Consider the following 10,937-nt stretch of genomic DNA (forward strand, 5'->3'; position numbering starts at 1 on the left):
AATTATTTAAATATTATTATATTATTTATTATTTTACTATTATACGAGAAATCGAGAAAAACAATTAATGAGCCTAACTTGTTTCATGCCTATAAACGTATGATAAAGGAGGAACAATATGTTTAACAGGCAAATGAGGTGGAAAAAGAGTTATTATGGTAGTGTGCAGGTTAAATTATTAATCTTGGAAGAGAAAAACACTAATACAAAATAATTTGGTTCATGCCTTTAAGCATGTGGTAGATGAATAAAAATATGTTTAAGATATGAATGAGATGGAAAAAGAGTTATCCTGGTAAAGTGAACTTTAATTACATTATTAATCTTGTAGGAGAAAATTGTTAAAAAAAAATAAAATATTATTGAAAGAAAACAAAAATAATTTTAATGTTTATGTTTAGAATTTTGTACAATATTATACATATATTAATATTGGTAGGTTTGTTAGGCTTTTATAAGGTAAATCATGTAAGTTATTTAGTATTGATGTCACAGTGCAAACATATAATACATATATGAATAAAATAAATAAAAATCAATCCGAATCAAATTGTAAAAGTTGATTGGATTTGGATACGATTTTTTTAATATTGAAATTAAATTAAACAAGTAAGAATCGGGATAGAAACAACTCCATCATTCGAAATCATTGATTGATTGGGTAATCAACCATATTAAAGAATAAACTAACAATAAATGAGAAGTAACCTCCCTATAAATTCAGGCGTGTCAAGGGTAAATCTATTTAACACTAAATATATAATAGTATAATTGTGATCAGATGACCTCAAGTCATCTTTCAACAAATCCAATATCTAATAGTGAAATAAGTAAATCAAAGTTTAAAATTTATCTGCAAGCAATACAAGTTAACGATAAAAAAAAAGGGTTGAGATAGTTGTGCAGAAAATATAAAAAAAAATTAAAATAGCAAATAAAAAGCTGTTGATCCTACCTTCTTCTACCATTGAATTCTTCAGATGTTCTCTAAAGACTAATAATTTCTCAATCCTCCAACAGAGCTAAATTAGATTAAACATGCGTCAATCTGATTCAACTGAAACTCACCACTAAAACATGTGTCTACTAATTTAATCGGTACTCACTTTGTTCTATGCGTATACTTCATGTGAATGCTTATCTCTTCCCTCTTGAATCACCTGCCCAAAAAAATAGTTAGAACAATGCGAGCTAAACTAACTAACTAACTAACTAACTAAGAAACAAAATATTAAGATAAAAAGGCTCTCAATCATGCGTTCAAGTACAACCTCTTACAAAAGTCAATTTTTTAAAATATTAGAATATTAAAACAACTGTTATAGAATTGAAAAATGAAACTTTTATTGATCAAAACCTCGTAATTCAATAGGGAATTACAAAGGAATCAACAAAAAATATTTAGACTTCCATGCGAAGACAAAACAAAATAATTAAAAAAAGAAAAGAAACTAAGTAAAGCGTGTGAAACTTTCATTTCTCCTTGAATTATTTTGCCTAGCTATTCCTTCATTTTTTTTGTTGATGGGGATTCTAAATCTTTAATTATTTGGATTTTACTTTTTTTTAATTTTGTTTTTTATTTTTAGGTTATTACAGAGGGTTATTCCTGTATTTTTTTTACTATTGAGCTAATTCATCCTTATGTTATATTCCTAAGTATATCACGATATCCTATCGACTTTTTTCTTTTGACTTTGTGAACAAAAATAACTGAAAGTTATGCAATAAATCTCTTTTTAAAATCGTTTTCGACAATTTTCCGTTTAAATATTTGTTTTTCTGAATACTTCATCCTATAGGTTGTTACAACCATGGTAATTTAATATGTTTTTCATAATATTTGATGGTATGCTATCCCATTAATATTCTACTATGTTATCTCATTTTCACAAAGATGAATGGGTGTTCTAACTTTCATTTCTCAAATTGGATACTTGGAAGATTGTTCATTTATAAAAATTTCAACTCGTTAGGAATTTGAGTTTTTTTATTTTATTTTATTTTTCTCCCTATTGGTCAGTAGTGTTTACCTTTAATATTTTAAAGACATTTAGTTTTTTATTTATTTCTTCTCACCACAACAAAAATAATATTATCTATGGATTTTTACCAACGAATCTGAATATGTAGGTAAATTCAGCATTACCTACAGATATTATACACAAACAACATTACCTACAGATCTAAATCCGTAAGTAAATTCAACATTACTTATCAACTTTTACCCACGAATCTTTATTACCTACAAAACTTTTACCTACGGATCTCTATTACCTACCAACTATTAACCACAGATCTCTATTACCTACCAACTATTACCTACATATCTATATTACTTACCAACTATTACCCACAAATCTTTATTACCTATGAACTATCACTCCTTGATTTCTATTACTTACCAACTATTATCATAATAATTATATACATAATATTAAAAATATTATTATAATATGAATAATTATAAAATCATAACTAATAAGTATACATATTATTAATATTATAAAATTAATAATATTAATCTAATAATATAAATAATATAATTAGTATTATATTATTATATTAATAATATTATTAATAATAATAGTATTAGTAATATTACTAGTATTAATGATATTAATAATATAATAAAATTAATAATATAAATACTATTAATAAAAACATTAATAAAATTAATATTATTTATAATATAAATATTGTTAATATTATAATAATATTACTAATTTTTAATTTACTTTATGTCCTCATTCTAGACTCAATATTATTCTATCATTTAATTTTTTTTCATTGTATCTACTTTGTGTCCCCATTTTAGATGCTAAGTTATTATTATTTTAATATTTTTTAGTGAGTTAAAGGTCTTCATTGTGGATACAATATTTTACATTTATTTTTGTGTTCAACTTGAGTAAACTTCACACTTATTAGTGACTTTTTTTTATAACTCCACTTTTTATTGACATCTAAAATGAATTTTTATTGTAATGTGTCTTTTATGTTAATTTTTTTTTCTCGTAATATTTTAAGAAAGGTGAGGTTACGACTTCTTTATTTTATACATTGAGAAATCTTACTTCTTTGAGAGAGGTATTATATTTACTATTTCAATGACGACTATTATTCATAATTTCTGAAACATTTTTACTATATTTATTTTAAGTTTGTCTAAATAGTTTAGTTCGAACCATTTAAAAAAACAAATTTGTTCTTGTATGTTAGAAATAATCCAAATTAATAGTGCCTATAAATAGACAATTCTTTGTATTGTTTAAATAAGCAGAAATCAATAATAGAACAGACTCTCTTCTCATATTTCTCACTGTGAGTTCCATCTTTTGTGTGTCTGCTCTAACATCTGGTATCAGAGCTAGGTTTTCTTCTTCGATCCAAAGGTGCTTTCTGTTTGATTGTCAATGGGGCAAACTGGTGCAAACTTCATTGCTAATTTTCCTATTCTTGATGGAAAGAATTGGGATAGATGGAGTATCCAAATGAAAGCAATTATGGGGTATCAAGAAATCAGCGAAATTGTGGAGAATGGCTACACAGATCTGGTTGAAAGAGCAACAGAAGCACAGAGAGCCACACACAAGGAAAATAAGAAGAAAGATTGCAAAGCCATGGTCCTTCTTCATCAATGTGTTGATGATGCGCATTTTGAGAAGATTGCGGCAGCAAAATCCTCCCATGAGGCATGGCAGATTCTTGAGAAATGTAATAAAGGGGCTGAACAGTTGAAGAAAGTTCGATTGCAGACATTGAGGCGTCAATATGAATTGATGCAAATGGAGTCACATGAAAGAATCGCTCAATTCTTCAATCGAATAATAAGCCACACGAACGCGATGAAGGCTTGCGGTGAAAAGATCTCTGATCAGTCAATGGTGGAAAAAATTCTTAGAACCCTAAACCCCAATTTCGATCATATCGTTGTGGCGATTGAGGAATCGAAAAAGATTGAAGACCTGAAAGTGGAGGACCTTCAAGGTTCCCTCGAAGCGCATGAGCAGAGGCTCATGGAAAGATCCACAGAGAAGCCTGTTGATCAGGCATTGGTGGCCTAGATTTCAAAGAAAGGGGGCTATAATGGTAGAGGTGGATACAAAGGTCGTGGTAAGGGAAAGGACTACAGAGGAGGGAATCCAAAAAATATCCAATATCAAGAACGTGAGAAGATTGATCATGCTGAAAGTTCCTCAAGAAAAGGGGGGAACAATTACTGGCGTGGTGGCAAGAAGAAGGTTGACAGAAAACGTATTAAGTGCTTTAATTGTGGGAAAGTTGGTCACTTTTCCAATGAGTGTCAAGCACCTCCAGATCAGAATGAACATAGAGGCAACCATTATGATGAAGCACACATAGCTAAAGAAGACAGTGAGGTAATTTCTGAGGAAAAACCTCTTCTTCTCATGATGATAACAAACCATGATTCCAGCTGTGATGATAAGTGGTATATAGATTCTGGTTGTTCCAATCATATGACTGGAAATCGAAATTGGTTAGTAAACTTTGATGAAACCAGAAAAAGCAATATTAGATTTGCAGATGATAGAGTCATACAGGCAGAAGGGACTGGTGATGTTTTAATCAGTGGCAGAAATGGCAAGAAAGCCATACTTTCTGATGTACTCTATGTTCCTACCATGAATAGCAATTTGATTAGCCTTGGACAATTGCTGGAAAAAGGGTTTTCAATGAATATGAATCAAGGATTTCTGGAAATTTTTGATGCTGCAAATAAGATGGTTTTAAAGGCTCCTATGGCACAGAACAGAACCTTTCAAGTGAATCTGAAAACTGTTGAATCACAATGTTTCTCTGTTTCAATGCTTGCTAATGATTCCTGGCTATGGCATATGTGGTTAGGACATCTAAATTTTAGAGACTTGAGTTTGCTTAGATCTAAAGAACTAGTTCATGGCTTGCCTTCAATTCAGATTCCAAGCAAAGTCTGTGACAACTGCCAAGTGAGCAAACAACCCAGAACTGCATTCAGTTCATATACTCCCTCTAGAGCTAAAGAGCTTCTGCAAGTGATCTACTATGATGTTTGTGGACCCTTTGATGTCCCATCATTGGGAGAAAACAAATTTTTTGTGACTTTTGTTGATGAACTGAGCAGGAAAATCTGGATATATTTGCTGAAATTAAAGAGTGAGGTGTTCCAAATTTTTCAAAACTTCAAGAGCCTAGTTGAAAAGCAGTCAGGGAAATGCATTAAGGTACTCAGGACAGATGGTGGAGGAGAATTTACTTCTGGGGAACTTGAAACTTTCTGCATAGAACAAGGTATACTGCATGAGGTGACTGCACCTTACACACCTCAACATAATGGGATAGCAGAGAGAAGAAACAGAACCATTCTAAATATGGTGAGAAGCATGTTAAAAGGTAAAACTCTTCCACATAATTTTTGGGGAGAGGCAGCAACCACTGCTCTCTATATCCTCAACAGATGTCCTACAAAGAGTTTACATTCTCAAGTTCCTGAAGAAGTCTGGTCTGGTCTGAAACCTTCAGTGAAGCATCTCAGGATTTTTGGCTCACTTTGTTATAGGCACATCCCTGATCAAAGGAGGAAGAAACTTGATGACAAAAGTGAGCCTATGATTCTTGTTGGCTACAACTCAACTGGCTCCTACAAACTCTATAACCCTGTCACAAGGCAAGTGATTTTCAGTAGGGATGTGTATTTTGATGAGTCAAATTCATGGAAGGATTTCAAAGAATCAACACCATTAATGAGCAAATGGATACTTGACTTGGATGACAGCAACACGGTTTCTCAAGAGACTCAAGAGAATGTGGTGAGATCACCACCATCCGTGAACGTTAGGCCATCAAGGGTTAGAAATTTACCTCCACATCTCACAGATTATCAACTGTTCTCCGCTACTGCTATCTCTGCAGAAGGTGATCTTGTGCAACACATGGCTTTGCTAGCTGATTCTGAACCAGTTCATTTTGAGGAAGCCATTCGCAGTGATATTTGGAGAGCAGCAATGATTGAAGAAATCAAGTCCATAGAGAAGAATGACACTTGGGAATTGGTATCTTTACCTGCAAAGAAGACTCCAATTTCTGTTAAATGGGTGTTCAAGACTAAGTTGAAGTCTGATGGTACAGTGACCAAGCACAAAGCTAGGCTAGTTGCAAAGGGTTTTATGCAAAAGGAGGGGATTGACTATTCAGAGGTATTTGCACCAGTTGCTAGACTGGAAACTGTGAGAATGCTAGTAGCCTTAGCAACATGGAATAACTGGAAATTGTGGCATTTAGACTCCTTCTTATCAGGCTGTGGTTTTCAGAAATGTTTAGTTGAGCATGGTGTCTATGTTAAATCACTAAATCATAGTGATATCCTGTTTCTTTGCCTTTATGTAGATGATCTCTTAATCACGGGTAGTACCAAAGCAGGAATTGATAAGCTGAAGCAAGATTTAAAAGGTGAGTTTGAGATGTCAGATATGGGAACATTGTCCTATTTCCTTGGTCTACAGTTTGTGCAAACTGATCAAGGCCTATTCATGCACCAGAAGAAGTACATTCTTGAGATTTTGAAGAAATTCCACATGTTAAACTGCAATGCTTCAGAAACTCCAGCAGAGGCAAATACCAAATTGGACAACTGCAAAAATGAACCTGCTGTTGATGCTACTATGTATAGACAAATGGTGGGGAGTTTGAGGTTTATTTGTCATACTAGGCCTGAAATTTCCTTTAGTGTTGGTGTGGTTAGCAGGTTTATGAGTGATCCAAGGCACTCACATCTAGTGGCAGCAAAAAGAATCTTGAGATACTTGCAAGGAACACTGACTTTTGGCATCATTTTTCCACAACAAGAAGAAAAGGTTGAACTACACCTTGTAGCCTATTCAGACTCAGATTGGTGTGGAGATTTATTGGATAGAATGAGTACTATGGGATATGTTTTCACAATTGCTGGGGCACCTATATCTTGGTGTTCAAAAAAACAAACTGTGGTAGCTCTTTCCACATGCGAAGCAGAATATATAGCCGCCTGTTCTGCTGCCTGCCAAGCATTGTGGCTATCATCACTGATTCAAGAATTGAAGTTTGAAACTGGAAGTGTTGTTGAACTATTTGTGGACAATAAATCAGCAATCGATCTTGCAAAAAACCCAGTTTCACATGGCCGTAGCAAGCATATTGAAACCAAGTTTCACTTCCTTCGAGATCAAGTGTCCAAGGGAAGAATCAAGCTCACATATTGCAAAACTGAGTTGCAGTTAGCTGATATAATGACTAAAGCACTGAAGGGTGAGAGGTTTAAAGAACTAAGAAAGCTGATTGGAGTTGTGAGCTTGTAGTTTGAAATTTTTAAACAGATATGAAGGCAGTTTTCTATCTTGATCAGTAGTTTTATTTTTTCTGTCATGAACAGTTGTATTTTGGATTATGGTGGGGTGTTAGAAATAATCCAAATTAATAGTGCCTATAAATAGACAATTCTTTGTATTGTTTAAATAAGCAGAAATCAATAATAGAACAGACTCTCTTCTCATATTTCTCACTGTGAGTTCCATCTTTTGTGTGTCTGCTCTAACATTGTACTAATTCTAAGAACTCGTAATTCTTTGTTCTATATTAAATTTTTGTTCTCTTAAAAAACTTGTACAATAAACCAATTTATTTTTTCTTTATTTTTGTCATTATTGGATTCTAGTTGTAAAATAGCCATTGTCGATTTCAAATGTTTTTACAACATTTAATTGATTAAAGTCGGATCTTGTCGGTGAATCATGAGATTTTGCCGAATTATAATGGGTATTAGATTATTTAATTTAAATTTTAGAGTAGGAACCGTATGATCTTGTTTTATTCTTCTTAGGATTAAATTTCGTGAAATTTAGTAGTTTCGTCTATCAATTGAGGATCTTACTAAACTAAATTTATTATTACTTAAGGATGAATTTCGATTTAGACTATTTTAAACTAAATTCATTATTTCTTATGGATGGACATTGATATTTAGACTATTTCTAACAGGATCAAAAACCACTTCTACTGCACCTATGAGAATTATTATTATTTGTACTTCAGTAGGGTTAGGATTTTCTGGAAGAATATATCTTCCAACCTCCATTTTAATTTGTTTGTTATTTCACTGTGTCTTAACGTTCTAGGAACGGAGATATTTACCTTTTTTTTGGAATTACAATAACAAGGTATTTTTGTTTTTTCAAAAAATTAATAAAGGTTTAAGTTTTTATTATTTTACAATATATATGATAAATTATTGTAATTGGGATTGCGCTTGGATTCCAATATTCTTCTGTCATTTTTATATTTAAATATATACTATAACGAGTTTCATAAAATATTTTTAAAACAATTGAATAATTGAGATAATTATTTATATATATCAATACTTCATGTAAATTTGTTTCAAATAATATTTGATCTTTTAGTTGACTAACCCTATTATATCTCAAAACTGCAAATAAAGGGGTATCTAGTGATAATGGCTCCATGTAGTGATGAGTTCTTCATTGGAGACATTATCTATAGTGTTTGTAAATATATCAATACTCTTCCTAATCTCATATAAAAAAGTCTCTCTCCATGTACATGATTCTTCAATATAATCACTATAAAAAATACTCATTTCATTTCAAAATAATAGTCTTTTAAGATTTTAACATTTTGATTAAGAATATTAATTAATACAAATTTAATAAAAAAATATTTTAAAATTTTCAACTTCTCTTTTATACGTAAGCAGTTCTGTATTATTTACTGGGGGTTATAGGAAAAGGTAGTTAAAAAAAAGTATAAGAACTATTATCTTAAAAAAATAAAAAGTTAAAGGGCCAATTTCCCATTTTTAAACAATAGTTTTTAAAGATTTTGACACACTAATTAATACAAAGTTAATGAAAAATATCCTTAACTTTTAAACTACTACTTTTGTTTCTTTCTGTGCAAGTGAGTGACGTTGTAATGATATTTATTGGCAAAATTATATAAAATGTAGTGTGAGAGATATACAAATAGGTTATGCGAAAAATATTGTAATATAAATGAAATAAAGTTTTTTTTTTTTATGATTGAGTAGGAGCAGCCGTTTTGCGAAGCTTATGAAGTGTTGAAGCATTAGTGGTAAAATATGAATAATGAAGTAATATGGGAAGGTGAAATATATGGAATCGAACGGCGTAGGAAACATCCATGCGCGGAAACACGGAGCCGCGCACGCCAAAGACATTGGAATCTCACTTGCATACAGAAAGCAGAATTAAAAACAACACAACACATCACAACAATAGCATTCTCTTCCTCATATCTCTCTTCCACTCCCACCACTACCTTAACCCAACCATAGTTAACCACCAACCTCATTTCCCCCAACATCTCTCTCTCTCTCATTCCCTTCCTTATTTATATCTCTTCTCAATCTGCATTTGCATTCTCTGATCTCTTCTCTCTCTGCTCTTCCTAATTGTTGTTGGTGTTGATGTGAGGAAGAAACTGTTGTTTCAACCACAGACACAAACACAAAGATACACGCTGGGTGGGTTCATTAATTTGTAGCAAAATAGGCATGAGTTGCAACGGCTGCAGAGTTCTTCGAAAGGGATGTAGCGAATCCTGTGTGTTGCGTCCTTGTTTGCAGTGGATCGAAACCGCCGAAGCTCAAGGCCATGCCACTGTCTTCGTTGCCAAATTCTTTGGCCGTGCTGACCTCATGTCCTTCGTTTCCAACGTTCCAGAAAATCAAAGACCTGGTAAATTTTATTTTAATTTCTTTTAACTCTTTCTACAGTTTTCTTCGCCCTACCTTATACTTCTTTCCGTGTTGCCTATGCAGCTCTGTTTCAGTCCCTGCTGTTCGAAGCCTGCGGGAGAACGGTCAACCCTGTCAACGGTGCTGTGGGCCTTCTCTGGACCGGAAACTGGCACGTCTGCCAGGCGGCCGTGGAGACCGTACTCCGCGGCGGCACGCTCAGGACCATGCCGGAGCTCATGGACCTGACCTCTCCCGCTGCAGCCGCCGACGAGACATCGGAAGTTGCATGCTCCGACATTTGGAGAATCCGACACCCGAACCCGACTTGCGGCTTCACGAACTCCAGATCTCATAACAAAGTCTCCTCCGCCAGCAAACGCAAGCGGTTGGAGGAGCCGGCGAAGCTGCAGGCGGCGCCGAATCTCGATCTCCGGCTGACGCCGATTTTTCTGCAGAAGAAGGTTGAGAATCGGCGGCCGGTGTCGCCGTCGATGACCTCCGAGGAGTCTGGCACGACGACGGCGTGCTTGGAGAGCAAATTTGGGGATCAGTGGGGTCACAGTGGAGACCGGAAAGTTCTCAACCTTTTCATTTGAGGACTCTCCCTATCTCTCTCTGAGAAGCGTTGTGTTTTTCCGAATCTAATTAACGAGTTTGTTGTATGGTGTAATAGTCTTTGAAGGGGTTCTTCCCGGAGTTTAAAGTCCGGCGAGTTTTGGTGAGACACCGGCACAGGATTTCTTTAGAGAGAAAAATGAGGGTTCGTCGGTGATCCCTTCTTTGTTTTTTGTCTGTTTTTTTCAATCCCTGCCAAACGTGGAATATGTAAACAGTCCTCTGATCGTGGGACATGAATATTAGTAATATTAAATATCAATGAATAAATGAGTAGACAGTGGAATACATCTTTTGTTTTTCATTGTTGTTTTAATTTTGTCGAAAACATTTATGAACATGCGAATTGGATGAATATTGAGTTTAGAACCGGACATAACTCATAACTCAGAATTTTACTCTTCACCAACTGCTATGCCCGTAACATTAATTTTACGTTACCCCTTTAGGAAAGGGCTGCAGAGTCCAATGTTGCAAAATACTACACTACTAGCATGTCAGTCCTTCTAATTTTGCATTTATTATGAAAGAGTGGAAGGATACAAAATTTAGCATGTTGTAATTTTGA

The 10,937-nt window shown here is 33.8% G+C and overlaps 1 protein-coding gene across 1 annotated transcript; it reads left to right on the plus strand.

The window, feature by feature from the left end:
• The first annotated feature begins 9,136 nt into the window (after positions 1–9,136).
• LOC137808233 (LOB domain-containing protein 37-like) lies at positions 9,137–10,657 on the plus strand. The gene is made up of 2 exons (XM_068609253.1): positions 9,137–9,752; positions 9,836–10,657. The coding sequence occupies exons 1-2, from the start codon at positions 9,569–9,571 to the stop codon at positions 10,348–10,350; spliced, it is 699 nt and encodes a 232-aa protein (XP_068465354.1). The 5' UTR covers positions 9,137–9,568; the 3' UTR covers positions 10,351–10,657.
• The last annotated feature ends 280 nt before the right edge of the window (positions 10,658–10,937 follow it).

This window comes from Phaseolus vulgaris, chromosome 3 (genome assembly GCF_000499845.2).
Source record: "Phaseolus vulgaris cultivar G19833 chromosome 3, P. vulgaris v2.0, whole genome shotgun sequence".
In the NCBI taxonomy this organism is placed as follows: Eukaryota; Viridiplantae; Streptophyta; class Magnoliopsida; order Fabales; family Fabaceae; genus Phaseolus; species Phaseolus vulgaris.

Bases quoted from the DNA above. Each gene is read 5' to 3' on its own strand.
- LOC137808233 (XM_068609253.1), top strand. From the start codon at position 9,569: ATGAGTTGCAACGGCTGCAGAGTTCTTCGAAAGGGATGTAGCGAATCC. The intron at 9,753-9,835 runs GTAAATTTTATT...TTGCCTATGCAG, and splicing joins TCCAGAAAATCAAAGACCTG to CTCTGTTTCAGTCCCTGCTG.